At 50.9% G+C, this 22,373-nt stretch overlaps 1 protein-coding gene across 6 annotated transcripts in view; it reads left to right on the top strand.

Annotated features, from left to right (window-relative positions):
* PRKAG2 (protein kinase AMP-activated non-catalytic subunit gamma 2) overlaps positions 1-15,310 on the top strand; it is a gene marked incomplete at its 5' end in the record, with an annotated part of 260,276 nt that extends 244,966 nt beyond the window's left edge. For all 6 annotated transcript variants that reach the window (XM_080701977.1, XM_080701976.1, XM_080701975.1 and 3 more), the window contains 7 exons: positions 257-311; positions 2,243-2,369; positions 5,699-5,864; positions 6,197-6,234; positions 7,254-7,400; positions 10,957-11,050; positions 15,135-15,310. In XM_080701977.1, coding sequence (XP_080558103.1) covers positions 257-311; positions 2,243-2,369; positions 5,699-5,864; positions 6,197-6,234; positions 7,254-7,400; positions 10,957-11,050; positions 15,135-15,166 — 659 coding nt within the window. In that variant the 3' untranslated portion in view covers positions 15,167-15,310. The remainder of the gene's footprint in view (positions 1-256; positions 312-2,242; positions 2,370-5,698; positions 5,865-6,196; positions 6,235-7,253; positions 7,401-10,956; positions 11,051-15,134) is intronic.
* Between the last annotated feature and the right edge of the window lie 7,063 nt (positions 15,311-22,373).

Raw genomic sequence — 22,373 nt, 5'->3', positions numbered from 1 at the left:
CTTAATTTTTTTCCTGATGTTATAAACATCTAATAGAGTATTCTTTTTTATATGTTTAATTTTTCCTCAAAGGTAACATCCTGAAAGCAGGTGAAGTTGTTTAAAACAGCCATAACAGTAATTGACACAATAGTTTTTGGGTAAATTTCTTCTGCTGTAGATTTTCATTCTTCTAAATATCTATAAATGGAATTTATATGATAATTGCCAACAGCCAATATGTTACTAATTACATATTTTCTTTCTATAAATACAGAGCTTTATTTACAAGAAACATTTAAGCCTTTAGTGAATATATCTCCAGATGCAAGGTAAACTTGTAGCTTGTTTTCCTATTTTTATTTATTCTGATTTATCTACTTTATTACCACGGATTGATAGATAAATAGAAAGAAAAAACTGTTCTCATACCTGTAATCCCAGTATTCCATTCAGGAAGATCAGAGGTTCAAGGCCAGCCTCAGCAATTTGCCAAGGCCCTTGCAACTTAGCAAGGTTGAATCAGGAGGATTGAAGGCTCCAAGCCAGCCTCAGCAACTTAGCAAGACCATTCCAAAATAAAAATAAAGCCACATATGGGTTTATACCAGTGGCGCGCCCCTGCAATCTCAGTACTTGAGAGACTGAGACAGGAGGATCACAGGTTCAAGGCCAGCCTCAGCAGTTTATCAAGGCCTACCGGGTGTGGTGGTGCTTGTAATCTCAGCATTCGGGAGGCTGAGACAGAAGGATCCCAGTTCGCAGACAGCCTCAGCTACTACTTAGTGAGGCCCTGTGCAACTCAGTGAGACCCTGTTTCAAAATAGAGAATAAAAAATAGGGCTGGGGGTGTAGTTGGGAGATAGAATGCTCCTGGGTTCCATCCCCAGTACCGCAAGAAAAAAAAAAATTAGCAAAAATAAAGTAGGGCTGAGGGTGCGCCTCAGAGGCAGAATGCCCCTAGGTTCAATCCCCAGTATCCCACAGGAAGAAATACATATTTTAATTTAAAAATTAAAAATAAAATAGAGCTGGGTGGCCGGGCGTGGTGGCGCACGCTTGTAATCCCCGCGCTTGGGAGGCTGAGACAGGAGGATCACACGGGTTCCAAGCCAGCCTCAGCTACTTAGTGAGGCTCTCAGCAACTTAGTGAGACCCTGTTTCCAAATAAAATATAAAATAGGTCTGGGAGTATAGCCCGGAGGTAGAAAGCCTCTGGGTTCCACCCCCTGTACCACCAAAAAAAAAAAAAAAAAATAGAGCTGGGTGTCTAACTCTGAGGTAGAACGTCCCTGGGTTCAATCCCTAGTCCACAAAAAATAAATAAAACCACATTCTCCAGTCTAGATGGGGCCAACTTCCTTAACTCCAGATAATAAATTCATTAGTTAGGGACTTCAGGTATCCAACCATTAGCCAGGCATGTTGCCTCATGCTTATAACCCCAGTACTTGGGAGGTTGAGACAAGAGGATTGCAGGTTCAAGGACACACTCAGCAAAACAGTGAGGCTCACATTAACCTAGTGAGACCCTGTTTCAAAATACAAAAATAGGGCTGGAAGTGTAGCTCGGAGGTAGAATGTCCCTGGGGTTCGGTCCCCAGTGCCATGAGAGAGAGAGAGAGAAGAGAGAGAAGAGAGAGGAAAGAGAGGAAAGAGAGGGAGGGAGGAGAGAGAGATCACAGAATTGCTTGTCCAAAGGGTCTGGAGGGCGGTTGGAATGGCTCAGTCTCGGGCTCGGCCCCAGCCTACTCAGTCTGAGAGGGTAGGGCCTTCAATAGCACTGAACAGCATCCCCTGGCTGCTGAACGTCCCAGAAGCCTTGCATCTAAAAGGTTAGTGTAGAAGACATTTTTAAAGCTCAAATCCAAAAGAGCACAAAGGTAACATACTTATGTGTATTATCTTATTGCCAAATCCTGGCAGGAAGATGCGCTCGGCAGCCTTCTAGGTGACCGTCACAGAGGGGGCGAGAGCTGCGCAGATGGGGGCCGGGGCAGCCGCCAGCTCCCGCCCGGGCCGCTGCCCCCCAGTCTCATAGGGTTCAGGTCTTGTCCTCTTCCAACACCACTGGACACACTCTTGGAAGATCTCAGAGATGTGTAGCTCACTCTTGTATTTGAAGATCTCCAACTTAGCGCTCTTCCTTAATGCCTTTTATTATGGTAACATAAAAACACTGGCGATGCTTGGAAGCAGGGCGGCCGAGGGTCTCGGGCTTCTCCTCCACGCCTGCTAACAACAGCACTGGCTCTCCCTGCAGCCTCTTCGATGCTGTCAACTCGCTGATCAAAAACAAAATTCACAGATTGCCAGTCATCGATCCCATCAGTGGGAATGCACTTTATATCCTGACCCACAAGAGAATCCTCAAGTTCCTGCAGCTCTTCGTGAGTAGCTCCTCGTGTCCCGACGCCGCTGCATTCAGTTTCCTTAGCTTCGTGCACACGGGCTGCAGTTGACTTTGCGATAGAAGAAAGTGTTCGTTGGGGGTCTCCATTTCCAAGCTTGAGTTTCTCAACTTACTACTGTTTGAATTGTGCATTCTCAAAGTTGATTCTAATGAAAAAGCAATCACCTTTTAGTACAAGTTATCAACATAGTAAAAAAAAAAAAAACCAAGCCGGGGTGGTGGCGCACGCTTGTAATCCCCGCGCTTGGGAGGCTGAGACGAGGATCGCGCGGGTTCGAAGCCAGCCTCAGCTACTTAGTGAGGCTCTCAGCAACTTAGTGAGACCCTGTCTCCAAATAAAATATTAAAAAAAAGGTCTGGGAGTATAGCCCGGAGGTAGAAAGCCTCTGGGTTCCACCCCCAGTACCACCAAAAAAAAATAATAAAAATAAAACCAGTTCTTCACCTAAATTAGAACATTTTATCACCTAATGTCCAGGGGGAATGAGAACGACGTGCAAGTCCATCTGATATTAAGAACCGCTGTACAAGATTAACTGAGCCAGTGTTTAGGGCAAAAATTGCTTTGTGAGGCTTTTCTTGGTGTTGTGGTGTAAGAAACGTGTTCACAAAATACTGTCCTGGAGCTGATCTCACTATAACACCGAGGCAGCAAGAGGGATCCCAAAGCAAGTGGAATTTTGGCAAGAGAATTCCGTGGGGTTCAGATGAGGCCTCTCCTGACCACCGGTTTTCTCAGGTTGGTCTGTGATCTTCCCACCCAGCTGCTCTTCGCAGGCGGCACTAAAAGAGGCCGAGGGAGGAGAGGGATGGAGGCTTCTCTGTCTCCCTTTGTTCCCTGCATGAAAGGTTACAAGTGATCAGAGAGGACCAGTAAACGGCATTAGCGGCGCAGTCCATGACTCGAAGCCATTTTTCGTAAGGAAGGCAGTAAGTATTCAAAGTCGGCTTCAACGTAGCTCTCCCACCAGCCTCTTCACGGCTTCACCAAAGGAACCAAAATGGCAGGTTGGTGCGATGCCCAGGGCCAGGGCCGCCCCGGGAGCCGCTTTAGCTCATAGGAGGGAGGGCCTCGTGATTACAAGGAACACCTGACAGCGCACACAGCCTGCGTCTTCATAGTGCATGTGGAAATAGTACCGTGTGGTCAAATAAATGCTATGAGCCGGGCGTGGGGCGCACGCTTGTGATCCCCGCACCTGGGAGGCCAAGACAGGAGGATCGCAGGTTCGAAGCCAGCCTCAGCTACTCAGTGAGGCTCTCAGCTACTTAGTGAGACCCTGTTTCCAAATAAAATATAAAATAGGTCTGGGAGTGTAGCCCGGAGGTAGAAAGCCTCTTCCACCCCCAGTACCACCAAAAAAATAAAAAAATTAATGCTGTGAAATAAGATAGGAAAGAGAGGAGCAGTTTACCAAAAAGAAACATGAAGTTTAATAGATAAACCAGGAAGAAAGAGTGAGGGGTTTCAGCACTGCCTGTCAAGCTGAGCGTGGTGGCGCACTCTCGTCATCCCAGTTCTTGGGAGGCTGAGACAGGAGGATGAAGGTTTGAAGCCAGCCTCAGCTACTTAGCAAAACAAAATAGGGCTGGAGGTGTAGCTCGGAGGTAGATTGTCTATGGGTTCAGTCCCCAAAGCCACACACGCGCGCACATACACACACACACACATACACACCAGTTTGTAATCTGGGAATGAGGCCACATTCCTGAGACGTTTCCAGGAATGGAGGGTGTGCTAGAAGGTGCCGTGTCCAGGGCTACACGTGCCAGGTTCATAGCTTATTTAATCCTTACAGTCGTACTTTCAAAGTAGCGGTAACCGTGAGAGCAGTTCCTGCCGCACGGTCCTCACGCCGCCCTGTGGAGGAGGTGTTTTATTTAACCTCACCCTTTGGGTGAGGCAGCTCAGCCAGGTTAACTGACTTGGTGGAGAGCCCACCGCTGGTAATGGTAGAGCCAGCGTCCCTAACCAAGCACTCGGATCGGCAACCACACCCACAGCCTCTGGCAGCCCTGCGCGCCGCCCCGGGAGGCCGTGCACAAGAGGCACCTGGTCCAGCCACGCGGGGCGTGCGGGGCTCGCGCCCCTGGAGTCTCTCCGACCCCCAGGCCCGGACCCCCTCCGCTGCCGCACAGGATAGAAGGCGTGCGATGGTCTCTTTGCAGAGAGACCTCGGGGTTTTCTCTCTAAAAATCGAGGGCCCGCCTCCGTCCAGCACCTGACGCTGTATATTTGGGCCAATACAGTAATTAAAGTCATGCTGCTAGAATACGCAGCCAGAGGCTCTCAGATAAAAATACAGAATTTAAATGGAGAAACATCAGGGCCTGATTTTTACTGAATTAATGAGATTGTTTTCTGAGGGGAAGTGGCGTTACCCTTTGAGAGAGCTGGCAATTTGCGCGAGCTTAGAGTGTAGAACAGGGAGGACCCTGCATTGAGATGGCTGAGGTGACCTAATAGGTCTGTCTGTCTGTCTGCCTTCCTTCCTTCCTTCCTTCCTTCCTTCCTTTCTTTCTCTAAATTTCTAGGAGTCTCACAATTTGAATATTGATGAACTCTTTGACTTGAACATTTTGTTTCTTCTAATTGTCCGCCTTTTCCTGGTAATTATAAGGTACACCGGGAGGACGGAATCAACTGTGCCCTTTATAAGAGGCGGATTGTTCAAGCCGTAGCCCTCCTTTGTGACAGTCAGACGTGACCCTACACTTTTCTCTTCCGACATATCCCTCCTCCTTAAAACAGCCCATGAGAAGGAACATTAATTTTTTAAGGTTCTTTGACTTCTGTTGAGCTGGCTTGTTTTTATTCCCAATAAACAAAACTTGGCACCCCCAGGAGCCTTCAGGGCAGGCCGTGGGATGGAGCGAGGACCGGCTTGGCGCTAGGCACGAGCCGTCAGATGCCTGGAAAACGCGGGCTCTTCGTGAATGTCACTCAGCTCGCCAGTGGGGCCAGGAGTTTAGCGTGATAAGTAAAAATAAGGGTTTCTGTTCCTCTGACTCATGGGTCTTAATCTCCCGGCAGACCTGTCATTCCTTCTTCTACGAGCTCTTAGTGAGGGGCTACAAGGAGAAACGTCAACAATGTTAACGCTCTGAATGTCGCACTGTAAAGAGGAGCAGAGACACGTAGACTGGTTTGAATAAAAGATGTGGTCCTGACGCGTCGCTTTTTTGTATGAATTGAGACACCCCAGCAGCTGGTTAGAAAAAGACAAACTGTCAGTGGTCGTAGTTTTTCATTCACATCTGGAGCGTGTGTCGGGCTCTGGAGCTTGCGTCTGTCTTCCTGCCTAGATGTCTGACATGCCAAAGCCCGCCTTCTTGAAGCAGAACCTGGACGAGCTGGGGATAGGGACGTACCACAGCATCGCCTTCATCCACCCGGACACGCCCATCATCAGAGCCCTGAGCATATTTGTGGAAAGACGAGTGTCCGCCTTGCCCGTGGTGGACGAGTCAGGTCCGTACGCCAGGTCCCAGCCGGCCCACAGTGACCATCCCCGTAGGGCCCGAGCGCCGGGGAAGAGTGGCGGGTCAGGGAACTGGGCGGGGGACAGCTGCACCCAGCTTATACCTGCAGCCCAGGGAGCGCAGCAGCGTGATGACTTTAAGTTGGCTTATTCACATATCCTTTAGGATGTGATTTCATGTCCATCTTCAAGTAGACAAGCTCATTGTAATAACTTGCCAGTGTTTAGTCCTTCGTTAAGCACCGACTTAAGACTGATTGAAAATGAGTCATAAAGTTTTGGTTCCTAAAATCTTTTTCTAACACGTTATTTTCATTTTTAGGAAAAGTTGTAGATATTTATTCCAAATTTGATGTAATTGTAAGTATTTTTAATTTTTTTAAACCTGTCACTTAGAATGCATCTTAAAACCTATTTGTCAAACCTGGTTTTATTTTTTCCTGTTCCCTAATTTAGTAATCTCTAGCTTTTTTGAGGACGAGGATCTCAGAGAACTCTTAGAGTCCCCATAGTAATGATGCTTTGAATATTCATTAGCTTAGCAGTAAGTTTTATATTAGCATATATTAGCATTCTCCAGCTGTCTTTTCAGTGACCATAGATTGTACCCATCACCGTGGCTGTGCGTGTTTTAAGTGGTCACAGTTCACGAGACCCCTGCCTTGAGGCCGCTCAGCGCGCCCAGGATCCCTGTGGAGTGTCCCTGACACTCGCTGCCTGGGGACCACTGTTCTCACAACACCGAGACTGAGTTACAAGAGTTACATGTTAAATGGAGTCAGATCCTGTGGAAGCAGACACCTTGATAAGCCCCAAAGGCACACATCTTTTTTTTTTTTCCTCTGATATTGGCCCTGGCGTTAAATACTCATTTGCAGCTCTCTTAAATCTTCTGCCTCCCTATCCTGTTTAACATAACAGATAACCAAAAAAAGTGCTCATTAGCATTCTGCCTGAATGAGACCCATTGACATGACTCAGAACCCGGGGCACTGTGGGGCTTCTCAGGCCTGTTCTTCCTCCGCGATTGTTGATCCTGATGGCCCCCCAAAGCCTTCCCAACAAAAGCCTGCCCTGTGCGGCTCCTTCAGTAAAGGACGCGGGCTCCCTGTCTCCAGGCACCGTCACCCTGTACAGACACTTTCAAAAGATGCCGCTCGCGAGAGAGGTTAAAAATGGGGAGAGCCTTGGGCGGGATGTGCTGTCACGATTCAACCCAGGGACGCCTTGTCGTGTGAAATCGTACTGGAAAGAACAGTGCTGGGGCACTCCGCACGCTGGGTAGCAACGTTTGTCAAGATCAGCTTGCCATAAGCATACGAGGCTCGGTCGTTAGTGTGAATTGAGATGGAAAGTGTTTCTCTGCGACTGTGTTACAGAACCTTGCTGCTGAGAAAACATACAATAACCTAGACATCACGGTGACCCAGGCCCTGCAGCACCGGTCGCAGTATTTTGAAGGCGTCGTGAAGTGCAGTAAGCTGGAAACGCTGGAGACCATCGTGGACAGGATAGTGCGAGCCGAGGTGAGCCCCCCACTCCCCGCCCTGTGTGCCCAGCGCCGCGCCATTGAGGAGGCTCCTCCCGCCCAGCAGGACTGCGCACGCGGCGGGCGTGCTGCAAAGGCATGTTGGGCTTAAGGGAATTGAATTTCTAAGTCCTGGTACCATAAATATTGAATCAAAAATACTGGTAAGGTGCTTTCACAGTTTAGAAAATGTACACTTGGGAAAATAAACGTTGCTCAAGGAGCTTTCAGTTCCATTAAAGCATTTATGAATTCAGAGTTTAAAAGTTGTTATTTTAACAAGGGAAATAACAAATCAATAAAATAAAACTATGTTTTAAGATAATTTACTCTCTTCCCCACCAGTTTCTGTAGCTTTCCGGGTTTAGATCAATAGCAAATGGTCTAATGGCCCCATCTCTGAGCCCCGGCCCTCAGCCCTGTGCTTTATGGCTTTTAGGATTTTTCAAGTATGCTTTGTACAACATCCAGTAAGAAAGAAGCTGGGCAGAATGGTGCACACCTGTAATCCCAGTACTTGGGAGGCTGAGACTGGAAGATCACAGGTTCAAGACCAGCCTCAGCAACATAGGCTCTCAGCAAACTAGTGAGACCCTATTTCAAAAACAAAATAGCGGTGCGTGGTGGCGCACACTTATAATCCCCACACTTGGGAGGCTGAGACAGGAGGATCACGCAGTTTTGAAGCCAGCCTCAGCTACTTAGTGAGGCTCTCAGCAGCTTAGGGAGACCCTGTTTCCAAATAAAATGTAAAAAATAGGTCTGGGAGTATAGCCCGGAGGTAGAAAGCCCTGGGTTTCATCCCCAGTACCATCAAATAAATAAATAAATAAATAAATAAATAAATAAATAATAAAAACAAAACAGAAAAAGGCTGAGGGTATAACCCAGAGGTAGAATGCTCCTGGGCTCCATCCCCAGTACCCAAATATGATGCTAAAAAAAAAAGATTCACATAAGGCCCCTGGGTAAGATGATTTCCCCTTGACTTTCAGTAGACCCAAAGATACGTACCATTATTGAATGGTAACAATACAATATCTAAAATAGAAAATACTCTCTGGTCCCATTGTTTTCATTTACAATTATAGCTAGGAATTATGCTGTATTATATTACAGAATTATTGAAGGACTTAAAAGTTTTATTAGAGAAAAATTTTAAAGACATTTATATTGATCCACATGATAAAGATGACCAAGAAGTCTGTGTGTGTGTGTGTGTGTGTGTGTGTGTGTGTGTGTGTGTGTGTGTGGTACTAGGGCGGGCCATACTCCCACACCTATTTTCTATTTTATTTGGAAACAGGGTCTCACTAAGTAGCTGAGGCTGGCTTCAAACCTGCGCAATCCTCTTGTCTCAGCCTCCTAAGCACAGGGATGACAAGCGTGCGCCACCACACCTGGCCATAAGTCTTTTTTTTTTTTTTTTTTTAAGCCTTAAGCAAGCTAAGGCTATGTCACCAACACTGTATAATTGGAGACCGTGTGTAACAGCAGAAGTTCCCTTCTCCCCCTCTCCTTCCTGTGTCTGAATTTTATACCGGCAGCTAAGACCACTGTCACCAAGAGCATCCTCCCACTTGTGCCAGAACGCAGCTACAGTCTCCATTCATAAAAAGGATTGTAAAAGCCGGGCGTGGTGGCGCACGCTTGTCATCCCAGCATTCAGACCAGCAGTCAGACCAGAGGATGGCGGTTCGCAGCCAGCCCCAGCTACTTAGGCCCTCTGCAACTCAGTGAGACCCGGTTTCGAAATAAAGAATAAAGACCAGGCGTGGTGGCGCACGCTTGTAATCCCCACGCTTGGGAGGCGGAGACAGGAGGATCGCACAGGTTCGAAGCCAGCCGCACTGGTTTAAGAGACCCTGTTTCCAAATAAAAATATAAAATAGGTCCGGGAGTGTAGCCCAGAGGTAGAAGGGCTTCCAGGAACCCCAGTACCACAAAAATAAATAAATAAATAAATAAATAAATAGAATAAAAACTAGGGCAGGGGGTGTAGCTCAGAGGTCGGATGCTCCTGGGTTCCATCTCCAGACCCGAAAAAAAAAAAAAAAGGATTTTAAAGTAGAAAACTGGAGATCAACGTAAGCGATTTCCGCTCTCATAGTCATTTATCCTCTTGAATATCATTCCTCACTTAGGAACTTCATAAGGAAAAGACACTACAGAAAATAAAATGCTTTTTTTTGGGGGGGGGGGCTACTGGGAATTGAACCCGGACGCTCTACCTCTGAGCTACATCCCCAGCCCTTTTTATTTTGAAACATGACCTAAGTTCCTAGCATCTCAGTGAGTTGCTAAGGCTGGCCTCCAATCCTCCATTCTCTCTTAGCCTCCCAGGTTCTAGAATGGTCTGCGGCACCACGCCCACGCTGGCTTAGCCACAGCTGGTTTGGTTTGATTTTGAAACGGGTCTCACTAGGTTGCTGAGAGCCTCGCTACATTGCTGAGGCTGTCCTTGAACCTGTGCTCCTCTTGTCTCAGCCTTCTAAGCAGTCTTGAAAGCACTGACCCACCAGGCGTGGTGCCGCACACCTATAATCCTGGTACTTAGGAGGCTGAGACAGGAAGGTTGCAGGTTCAAGGCCAGTCGCAACAATATAGTGAGGCCCTGTTTCAAAATAAAATAAAAAAGTTGCCGGGAGTGGTGGCGCACGCTTGTAATCCCCGCGCTTGGGAGGCAGAGACAGGAGGATCGCGCAGGTTCGAAGCCAGCCGCGCGTGCTGGCTTAGGAGACCCTGTTTCCAAATAAAAATGTAAAAATAGGTCTGAGAGTGTAGCCCGGAGGTAGAAGGGCCTCCAGGAACTCCAGTACCACCAAATAAATAAATAAATAAATAAATAAATAAAATAAAAAAGTAGCTTGGGTTTAGTTTGGGGTGGAGTATACCTGGGTTCAAGTCTCAATACCCCCTCCCCAAAAGAGCAGAGACCCCGCTTCTTAATTTCTGCAGTCATCTGGACTTCTTTCCCTTGTAGAGCAGGTTGCGTATGGCTACTAGAAACTGATACAGTCTTTAAACATTAAATCTTGCTGCTCTCAGAGAATGTTCTCCCCCATGTACTTGGGTGTCCAGTCTGCCTTTCACACATGCACATGCTGACCTCAGACCTCAGCAGGGTCTGACTGGCTCATTTTCTTGGAGGTGACAAAGCGAGTCGGCCTCGGCGTTGGGAGCCGCGGGCCTTTCTGTGCTCAGTCCGTTCTCCCTCTCCTCTGGGGATTTACTCACTGCATAAAAGTACACAGGCAGCGTTCTTCCAATGTGCTTTTTTTTTTTTTTTTTGGTGCTAGGGATGGAACTCAGGGGCATTCTACCTCCGAGCTACACCCCCAGCCCTATTTTTTATTCTTTATTTTGAAACAGGGTCTCACTGAGTTGCAGAGGGCCTCACTAAGCAGTAGCTGAGGCTGTCCGCGAACCGCGATCCTCCTGTCTCAGCCTCCCAAATGCTGGGATTCCGAGTGGGCGTCACCACGCCCGGCTCCAGTGTGCATTTTAAAACATGCCATTAAAACATGCATTTTAAAACTGCGGGCTCTCCGCAGGTGCATCGGCTGGTGGTCGTAAACGAAGCTGATAGCATCGTGGGAATCATCTCTCTGTCAGACATCCTGCAGGCTCTGATCCTCACACCGGCAGGTAAGTGCTCGGCTAGAAAGAAAGGCGGGGGCTACGTCTCTCCCCACCACACACGACAAATCGAGGCTGTGGGTTATGATCTTATAAACTTTTTCATTTTCAGCTTTAAAATTCTGATCTTCTAGCCGGGCGTGGTGGCGCACACTGGTAATCCCAGCATTTGGGAGGCTGAGACTGGAGGATCACAGTTCCCAGACAGCCTCAGCTACTTAGGCCCTTTGCAACTCAGGGAGACACTGTTTCAAAATAAAGAATAAAAAAGAGGGCTGGGGTGCCTCTCAGAGGTAGAATGCCCCTGGGTTCCATCCCCAGTACTGCAGAAAATAAGAAATACATTTTTGATGTTCTACTTGGGTGATGAAAGTCATAGGACGTAGTTTGGGGAGGGGCTTCAGACAGGGAGCCAGCATTCCTCTCCTGGCACACATTCCACGGGAAGAGGTCGGCTTCTGAGATATTAAAACTACCTTAAACGCGCTCTCTGCCCGCTCCTTCCCACTCCTCTGCCTCCCTACCCCGATCAAATGTAAAGCAGCCGGCCTTACCTGGGCCGCAGAGCCGGACAGAGAGCACAGAGCACGGGGCACGCAGAGGTCTGCGGTGCAGTGCGAAAGGAGACGTGGGCTGTGGAAGTGATTGTCTTGGGTTCAGAATAGTCATACTCGCCGGCATGGGGGGCACGCTGGCAATCGCAGAAGCCGAGACAGGAGGATCTCAAGTTCAAGGACAGCCTCAGCAAGTAGTGAAACACTCATCAACCTAGAAAAAGTCTGTTTCAAAATAAAAATAAAAAGCCAGTTATGTTGGTGCACAATTGTACTCCCAGTACTTGGGAGGCCAAGACAGGAGGATCACGAGTTTGAAGCCAGCCTTGGCAGCTTAGTGGGGCCCTCTACAATGCAACTTAGTGAAACCCTGTTTCCAAATAAAATATAAAATAGGTCTGGGAGTGTAGCCCGGAGGTAGAAAGCCCCTAGGTTTCATCCCCAGTACCTGGGTTAGGGTTAACCCATCACCGGTACACAAAAAAATAAAAAGCTGAGTGTGGTGGTGCATTCTCATCAACCTAGAGAAACCTGTCTCAAAATAAAAATAAGGCCAGGCGCAGTGGCACAGGCTTGTAATACCAGCATTCGGGAGGCAGAGACTGGAGGATTGCAGTTCATGGACAGCCTCAGCTACTTAGGCCCTTCACAACTCAGTGAGACCCGTTTCAAAAACATAAAAAAGACTGGCTGGGCGCGGTGGCGCACACTTGTAATCCCCGCGCTTGGGAGGCGGAGACAGGAAGATCGCTCAGGTTGGAAGCCAGTTTGCTGGCTTAAGAGGCCCTGTTTCCAAATAAAAATATAAAAATAGGTCTGGGAGTGTAGCCCGGAGGTAGACGGGTTTACAGGAACCCCAGAACCACCAAAAAATAAATAAATAAAGTAAAATAAAAAAGACTAAAACATAGGACTGAGGGTGAAGCTTGGAGGTAGAATGCCCCTGGGTTCCATCCCCAGTATCACAAAAAAAGTTAATTAATTAAAAATAAAAACAAAAGCTAGGCATAGTGGCACACACTTGTAATCCCAGCACTGGGAGGCTGAGACAGGAGGATCGCAGTCACAGCCAGCTTCGGCTACTCAGTGAGGCCTTCCGCAACTTAGTGAGACCCTGTTTCAAAATAAAAGAATAGTGCCTGGTGTGGTGGCACACACATGTAATCCCCCCACCCCTGCTTGGGAGGCGGAGACAGGAGGATCGCGCAGGTTCGAAGCCAGCCTCACTGGCTAAAGAGACCCTGCTTCCAAATAAAAATATAAAAAATAGGTGTCTGGGAGTGTAGCCCGGAGGTAGAAGGGTGTCCAGGAACCTCAGTACCACCAAAAAAGGAAAGAAAAGAATAAAACAGGGCTGGTGGTGTAGCTCGGAGGTGGAAGTGTCCCTCGTTCCAGCCGCAGTACCATACACACCCGCAAAAAGAAAGAGTCAAACTCAACTGAGACTGGTTTTTATAATTAGTCTCTAACCTAAAAATCCCCACCAGTGCCCGGATCGTGGCTTACCTCCCGAGGAAGACGTGGGGAGTTGTTCCCGCAGCAGCGGCCTCACCTGGCACTCAGAAGAAGCGTCCATCTGGGGCCACGCCGCGGCGCCCGAGTAGCGACACCTGCCAGCTCAGAAGGGCCTAGTGGGGTCACGTTCAGGCGCGAGGTGTCAGAGGGCCTGAAACCCACGATCATCTTGATGATCGCACAGTAGCGATAACTTAGTGAACGTGAGAGTATTCGTTTCCCTGTTTGTAATACCCCCCAAATTGGAAATAACCCAAACGTCTTCCAAAAGAAGAATGGAAAAATGTGTTGTGTCTGTTCGGTGGAAAGCTATGCGGCGATGGAGGGGACAGAGCTGTGTCGCCGTGACTAGAAGTTTCCAGGAGGCAGAACCGTGCGGTACCTTCGCGCGAGCTAGGGAAAGGCCGCTTGTCTGGGCAGACTCGTCCACAGATACACAGCTCGTGCCTTCAGGGAAAGACTCCCTTTCTAGGGACAGGGTGCACGGTCTGCTGGCAGAGTCCAGCCAGAGGCCCACCCGGCCCCTCTGCTCGAACTCAGCGCAGACCCGGCAAGCGCTTCATCCTCCCCGGGCCTCTTGTGTCAAAACCTGGGCGTGAGGAAGCTGCGTTGGACAAGGTTACAATTGCACTACACTTGAGAGGTCAGAAGTTGTGAGCGCCGGGTGTGGGGGCGCACGCCGGGAATGCCAGGGGCTGGGAGAGCGAGCCGGGAGGTCTGAGGTCCGCGGCCAGCGTCAGCTACTCAAGACACCCTGCTTCAAAATTAGTAAAATAGGACCGGGGCGTAGCTCACAGGTACAGCATCCCGGGGCTCAATCCCCATACCACACAAAAAAGAAATTGTTAGTCATTCCTGCCGTCCCACCCCTGCTGGTGCCCTGAATTGGGAATGTGTGTTACCATAGAAACCATGACTCAGGGAGGCTGGGTGTGGGAGGCTGAGACCAGAGGATCCAGGTTCGTGGCCAGCCTCGGCTACTTAGTGAGACCCTGTTTCAAAATACAGAATAAAAATAGGGCTGAGGTGGTGGCGCACGCTTGTCATCCCCGCGCTTGGGAGGCAGAGACAGGAGGATCGCGCAGGTTCGAAGCCAGCTGCGCCCGCTGGCTTAGGAGACCCTGTTTCCAAATAAAAATGTAAAAATAGGTCTGGGAGTGTAGCCCAGAGGTAGAAGGGCTTCCAGGAACCCCAGTACCGCCAAAAAAAAAAAAAAAAAAAATAGGGCTGAGGGTGTAAATAGAAGTAGAATGCAATGCCCCTGGGTTCCATCCCAGCACTACAGCACTACAGTAAAAAAAAAAAAAGGAAGAAAGAAAGAAAGAAAGAGAGAAATGAAAGAAAGAAAGAGAGAGAGAGAGAGAGAGAGAGAAATGGTGAGACGGATGGGTGGCAGGGTTGGGATGCCTTTCTGTTGTTGTTTTGCGGGTCTGGGGGTGGAACCCAGGGCCATTCTACCTCCGAGCTACACACCCAGCCCTATTTATTATTCTTTATTTTGAAACAGGGTCTCACTAAGTTGCAGAGGCTTCACTAAGTAGCTGAGGCTGACCATGAACCTGGATCCTCCTGTCTCAGCCTCCCAAGTACTAGGGTTACAAGTGTGCGCCACCATGCCCACTCTGTGTGTGTGTGTGTGTGTGCGCGCGCGCGCACAACCCAGGGCGGTGCTTGGGATGGAACCCAGCGTAACCTCCAAGTTATGCTCCCAGCCCTGTCTTTATTTTAAAACAGAGTGTCACTAAGTTTCGGAGGGCCTAAGTAGCTGAGGCTGGCCTCAAACCTGCAATTCTCTAGTCTCAGCCTCCCCAAGACTGGGGTTACGAGCTGGGGGTGTATCAGAGCCAGATCAGCCCTGCGTTCCATCCCCAGCACCCCACGCACACAAAGAATGACCAGATGTGGGTGGGTGGAGCGGCGGTGACCGTGGCGGGGCTCCCTGTCCCTCCTCCTCCCAAGCTTCTGGACCGCGGGAGCCCGGCTGTCAGACGAGCTCTGACTTTTCGCTTTCCGCGCGCCCACAGGTGCCAAACAGAAAGAGACAGAGACCGAATGACGCCGGCGAGGCCGCCCCGAGGACTTGAGCCAAGTTTCCGGGTCACGTTCTGCCTCACGGACACGAAACAGCCACAGAGCAGCGGCGTGGCTCCGAACGTACATCAGGGTTTAGTGATGGGTATTTTTTTCCAGTGATGTAAGCAGATAAAAAAACAAACAGGAAAGGGTCGATGTGCTCGAAGATTCAGGCTTGCATTAAAGGATTGTTCTCAGCCTCCGTCTGAAGGATCTTAAATGCTGTCCCCGTCATTAGAGCGCAGTGTCCCGACGTCCTTGCTATCTCCCGTTTCCAAGAGTCCGCTGGTCTGGACAGGTGAGGGGCATAAGGTCCAGCACGGTCCCATCCCAGTGCCTTATGTCCAACAGCAATACGCCATCGCCGCCGCGCCCGGGGCGCCGAGCTGACAGACAGGCTCCCGGCCTCCTCCCAGATGGCTCTGTTCGGTAGATGCGTGGGGAAGCCGGATAGAAGCGATCACTCTCCACCCAGGGACGCTTCGATGCGGGAGCGTTTCGCTCCGAGCTGCCAGGTAAACGGGGCCGCAGCGCCACAGCTTTATTTATTTTTACCTTCGTGCCGTTTTTTACGCGTCTTTTTGGTGGGTAAGCGTTACCGTGTCCTTGAATAAACTCGTGGTTGTTATCTTAAAATGGCAGGTTTCTCATTATTCCCTCAGTTTGGATCTGGAAAGGATGTGACTTCTAAAATGGTCACCAGAACACGTGTGTGGAAGCCGGGCGCGGTGGTGCACGCCCGTGATCCCGGGACTTGGGAGGCTGAGACAGGAGGATGGCAGGTTCGAGGCCCGCCTCAGCAGTTCAGTGAGACCCTCAGTAACCTAGCGTGACCCTGTTTTCAGATAAAAAATAAAAAGGGCTGGGGGCGCAGCTCAGAGGTAGAATGCCCCTGGGCTCAAGACGCAGCACCAAAAATAAATAACAAGCGTGGAGACGGGCTGCCGTGGCTGGGGGGAAACAAGACGCCGGGAAGATGTCTATTTTTTCTTGTGTATTGAAATGTAAAATCATGACGTTCGTATGACTGTTGATGAGGTTGTGCGTTTTACCGTGGCGCGTACGGACTGTCAGAGCGGCACGTGCTGCCCGCGTACGTGCTCCGAGACCGACGCCGTACAGAGACGAGAGCTTCAGCTTTTCTTTGGGTTTTGTTTTGTTTCTTCTTCTTTTTTTTCAGATTGAAATATTAAAATAAATCCGACTATCTACCATGGTGTCAAATAAGTTGTTTTCAATGGTATGTAATTTTCCACTTAGCTATTTCTTCCTGAATAAAGGTATACATGAATTCTCATCTTTATCCATCATCAGGAAACAAACCTTGCAGCCGGGCGTGGTGGGCACGCTTGTAATCAGGCATTCGGGAGGCTGAGACAGGAGGACCGCGGTTCGCGGACAGCCTCGGCTACTTAGTGAGGCCTATGCAACTCGGTGAGACCTGGTTTCAAAATAATAGAAAATAGGGCAGGAGGTGTAGCTTGGAGGTCGAATGCCCCTGGGTTCCATCCCCAGACCTGCAGAAGAAAAAAAAAACAAACCTTGCCAGGCCTGGAGGCGCACACTTGTAATCCCAGCATTCGGGAGGCGGACACCGGAAGATCCCAGGTTCGCAGCCAGCCTCAGCTACTTAGGCCCTCCGCAAGTGAGACCCTGTTTCAAAATAAAGGCAAAAAATAGGGCTGGGAGTGTAGCTTGGAGGTCGAATGCCGTGGGCTCCCTCCCTAGTAAAACAAAACAATGATTAAGTCAGCAACTAACTCCAAGCCTGGCACGGTGGCACACACCTGGCACGGTGGCACACACCTGTGATCCTTGTACTTGGGAGGCTGAGATGGGAGGATCGCAGATTCAGGGGCAGCCTGAGCACGTGGACTCATCAGTCTAGTGAGCCTGGGCTGCAGAACCTGGCGGAATGGGGCTGGGGGCGCAGCTTGGAGGTAGAATGCCCGAGTTCAACCCCTGCACCACAAAAAAATAAACTTCATCGTTAGCCATGAACACATTCAAAAGTTACCAGATTTCTTGTGCTAAGGTGTCAATGTGTGTGTGTGTGTGTGTGTGTGTGTGTGTGTGTGTGTGCTAGAGATTGAACCCAGGAGCATTCTACCTCTGAGCCACAACCCCAGCCCGATTTTTCATTCTTTATTTTGAAACCGGGTCTCACTAAGTCGCTGAGGCTGGCCGCGAACTCGGATCCTCCTGTCAGCCTCCCGAGTACTGAGATTTTAAGTGTGCGCAACCACGTTCGGCTTTCATATATTTCCCAGTTGCCCAAATATGAGAGGGAAATTATGTGTGCTTTCCTTATGGAAACAAATGGTTTGCTTTAAACGAATGGTAATATTGGAGAGAAAGTCACAGAGCTACTATAACAACAGTGCTGAAACAACCCAGTACTAAGGCACTCCTCGGCCCCATCGCGCACGAGGTCCCCAGCGAGCGCACACGCACAGGCGCGTGGCCGTGACCGTGCTCTGCTTAGGAGAGGTTGGGCCCTAGACGCATTCGCCCTCGGCGCCATGGGAGCGCCTGGGGCAGAGGCCTCCACTCGCTTCCTTGCCCGTTGGTTTTCCAGATCTTTCCTGCGGGCGCTGTGTCAGGCCCACCGGGTTTGGAGTCATCCTTAGACCACGACGCACAGGAATCTGTACACCTCTGCTCGTCTGCGGGCACCTGCTAAGACTGGCCGGGCGTGGTGGCGCCCGCTTGTAATCTCAGCATTCGGGAGGCTGAAACAGGAGGATCGTGGTTCACGGACAGCCTCAACTACTTAGTGAGACCCTTTGCAACTCAGTGAGACCCGGTTTCAAAATAAAGAATAAAAAATAGGGCAGGGGGTGTAACTCGGAGGTCAAATGCCCCTGGGTTCCATCCCCAGACCCGCAAAAAAAAAAAAAAGTAATTCTTTTCAAAAGGCTCGGTGTTGGAAATGTGCTTCTCGGTGCCTTTCTGGAAACTAGAAGTGGCACTTCAAGAAGGAGGTATGGAGCGGACTGTGGTGGTGCACACCTGTAATCCATGGGAGGCTGAGACAGGAGGCTCAGAGGTCTGAGGACAGCCTCAGCAAATAGCGAGAATTTCAGCAACCTAGCAAGACCCTGTTTCACAAAACAAAACAAGCCGGGCGTGGTGGGCAGGCTTGTAATCCCAGTCCTTGGGAGGCTGAGACCAGAGGATCGCAGGTTAGAAGCCAGCCTCGACAACTTATCGAGACCCTCCACAACCTAGTGAGACCCTGTTTCCAAATAAGAACTACAATAGGGCTGGGGGTTTACCTGAGAGGTAGAATGCCTCTGGTTCAATACCCAGGGCCACAGCACAGGGCCGACTGGGGTGTAACTCAGAATACCCTGAGTACAATCTCCAATACCAAAAAAAAAAAAAAGTCAATAAATAAAAAGAGGAGAAAGAGGAGGTGCTGGCCAATATGTATTGAAGGAAAAAGCTTGCGAGGGCCTAGATCCAGAAGAGGGCCTCCGGGGTGGGGTCCCAGCAGGCGGGCTTGGCCAGGGACTTGGATGCGGCAGGGAATTTGGTGGAATGTGCTGGAAACACCACGTCTGTTCCAGAAATTCAGGACGTCCGCTCTGTTTTGCATTCTAATCTCTTAAGAAAAGGTGTTTAAGTGTATTTAGGCTGATAGAATTTCTAACTTTTTTTCGATCCTGGGGATGGAACCCAGGGGCATTCTACCTCTGAGCTACACCCCCATCCCTATTTTTATTCTTTATTTTGGAAACAGGGTCTCACTGAGTCGCAAAGGGCCTAAGTAGCTGAGGCTGTCCTCAAACTGCAATCCTCCTGTCTCGGCCTCCCAAATGCTGGGATTACAAGCCTGCACCACCATGCCGGCTTCTTACTAACATTTGATTAAACGTTCCCACGTGCGTTCTTCTAAGTCAGTGGTTCCAGCCACAGGAGCTTGGCAATGTGGAAATGCTGGGGGGGCCAGGGTGTGGGGTGTGTGTGTGTGTGTGTGTGTGTGTGTGTGTAGCATGGTGCAGCTGGCACGGCGGGTGGAAGCCAGACGACTGGCCCCAGGACGCCCCCGCGGCAGTCACCCAGCCGAGGAGCGCTGAGGTCAGAAGCCCTAAGCACCTGGAATCTTCTGCGGGCTCTGCTTCCGCCCTTGTTCCCCAAGGCATCCCACCTGGCTGGTACAGGAACCTGAGCAGCAGCTGGGCGGGTACTGGGACCCACCGCAGGTGAACGCACAGGTCCCCCTGGCCCTTACCACAAACTCCTTCCAGAGGGATTTTCCCCAACAGGGAGTGTCGCTTCGCATGGCAGTCCCCGCGGAGGACATCCCCGCCCATGGGGAAGGAAATTGACTTGGGACGTTCATTTTGCTCCGCTTCCTACAAATCTAGAACAGGCTCCGCGGTCATTTCTCACATAACGACCTCTCGAGCTGGCCAGGTTGCCAGGCCGCGTACAAAGCAGGCTTCAAATACTCCCCAAGCCCCTGGGAGTCCCCTCGTGGTGGACACCCACTGCCCATCTCCCTTAGACCAAACACAGACGCACCACGTGAAGCTTTGATCCATCTAAGGAGGCCCTAGTAAGATCACAGAGGGCTGGTAGACCGGGCCCTCGACGCCCGCCGGGGGCCTTTCTGCAGGGAGGGCTGGGGAATGGTCGCCAGAGGCTGTGGGCCATGCGGGCTGGCCAGCCTCAGACCCAAACCTGCAGAACCACTGACCCCCTTTCTGACGTCAGGCGTTTGCTTTTGCTCCTGGGAAGCCTATAACCAAATCCCTAGGTCCTTGATCATCGGCGAGTGTGCACCTGCGCCCTCCAAGTCCCAGAACGGGACTCTGTGGTCAGCAAGCCAGGGCCCAGGAGGGAAGCATCGGGCCCAGAGCCCCACGCCGCCTATTTCTAGGATATTCAGGTGAGAGAGAACAGGCATCCCTGTTTGCCACTGTCGGGGCCTCCTCTGCACCGCGACCCAGGAGCCTCCGCGGACAGAAAACGTGTCGGCACATCCTGGTCAAGGCACAGCCCGCACAGCCACCTGTCGGCTCCCCCTGTGCAGGGGCCACCCACCTCGCCCTGTGGGGGCGAGCCCACGCCAGCATCGGCCTCTGAGCAGAGGTGCTGCCCCGAGCGCCCCGGAGCCCAGCACCCCTGCCCTCGGTTGACAGACACCATGGACGCAGTCACCCCCCGGGAGACCCTGGTCCTCGGGTCACAGTCGTGCCAGCCCACGGTGGGGCGCATCATGTGTTCATCCATGGGGAGTGTTTCCCCAAACCTCCAGGAGCTCCCCTTGGACCGCAGGGTGGTGCGCACCCTCGGGGCTGCTCTGGGCTGGGCCAGGTGCCGCTTGTTCGCCGCAGGCCCGGCTCCGGCTCGTTCCTGCAGCCCCTCGCACCCCCCACGCTGGGTGTGGACGCTGCTCCGCTCACTGAGAGCAGCTTGCTTTCTTCTCTGCACCCCGCTCCTACGCTGTGGGCCAGAGAAGCTCCCAGAGGTGCTTCCCGATGGGCACGCCCTCCACCACGATGGGCACGCCCTCCACCACGATGGGCACGCCCTCCACCACGCTGAAGCAGCTGAACTGCCGCAGGTGAGTTCCAGGCCCAAGGCCCGAGGACGGGAGGCGCCACTCCCACCTCTAGAGACCCACAGTGCTCTAGAGAACTCTGGACCGGCCCTTCGGGGTGGCCCTGACCTTCTCTGGCTGCAGCCCGGGGCCTCCCCGCCGCCTCCCAGCAGATGCAGCCTCACCTCCAGCCCCTGAGCCCCAGGGTCCCTCTCACTGCCCACAGGGCTCCTCATGCCCTTGTGTCTCAAAGGTGGCCTCCAGTCCACCTCCCCTACACACACACACACACACACACACACACACACACACACACACACACACACACTTCTGTTTAAGCCATGTGGTCTACAGTATTTTTGTTATAGCAGCATAAACTGGCTAAAACTCACTCTCACACACACCATGAAACCCCTTGTTCCTTTTTCTCTCCCTGTCCCTCTCCTTATCCTTCTTCCTATCCTCTTCCTCTCCTCTCAAGACCCTGTTTCAACATAAAAATAAAATAGGTCTAGGGCTGTAGCTCAGAGGTAGAATGCCTCTGGGTTCAATCCCCAATAACACACATACACACCACACCACACCACACCACACCACACACATTAAAAAAAAACAACAACTGTAAGCCAGACATGGTAATCCCAGCATTACCCTGGGGCCTCCAGCCTCCCCGAGCCACCCATCCTCTGCCTCCACCTGAAGAAATGTGCCATCCCCCGAGCCCATGCCAGGCACCTGGCTGTGCCACTCCTGTGACTCCCTGCCTCGGATTCGTGCTTCCTGGGGGTTGGTAGCACCCTGGGCTACTCACCCACCGTCCCCAGCCTGCCCCGGCCCGCGGAGAGAGAGAGGGTGAGACCAGCCGACACCTAGCACTGTCGGGCCGGACGCTGTGGTGACGCCTCTCCCTGCCCAGCCTGGGTGCTCTCCTCTGTAAGGAGAAATGCAGTCATCCCCGCAGAGGGGCATTTGAGCCGCCAACAGACCACGCGTATGACCCTGGCCCCAGGGTTAGAGTGAGCTGAAACTCCTGCCGTGGCGTGGCAGGCTTGCCCGGGGTGGCCACTGGAAACCCCGGCGGGGCGGATCACTCTCGCGTCTTATTAGCATAAAAGCCACTGTGCGGCCAGTGGGTCCACGCAGAAGCCAGGCATGGTGGGGCACACCCGGAATCCCAGTATTTGGGAGGTGGAGACAGGAGGATCGCAGGTTCGCAGCCAGCCTCGGCAGCTTAATGAGGCCTTCAGCAACAGGTGCGACCCTGTGTCAACACAAGTGCGCTGTCTCAGAACAGCGCGTACGGCTGTTCACTCGGTACCTAGGACGTGAGATTGGTGGTAAAGGGGAGCTGCTGCTGCTGCACGCCACCATGCCCTGCTTCCCATCCGTAATATATATATATATATATATATATATATATATGTATATATATATATTTTTTTTTTTTTGCAGTACTGGGGGTGGAACCCAGGAGCACTGTACCTCCAAGCTACAGCCCCAGCCCTAGTTTTTAGTCTTTTTATTTTTCTTTCTTTCTTTTCTTTTCTTTTTCTTTCTTTCTTTCTTTCTTTTTTTTTCTTTTTTTTTCTTTTTTCAGTACTGAGGATGGTGCCCAGGGGCATTCTACCTCTGAGCTACA

This window comes from Muscardinus avellanarius, assembly GCF_963383645.1.
Source record: "Muscardinus avellanarius genome assembly, chromosome: 9".
Taxonomy (NCBI): domain Eukaryota; kingdom Metazoa; phylum Chordata; class Mammalia; order Rodentia; family Gliridae; genus Muscardinus; species Muscardinus avellanarius.
Note: the sequence above shows the minus strand (reverse complement) of the source record. Positions and strands in the feature narration are given on the sequence as shown.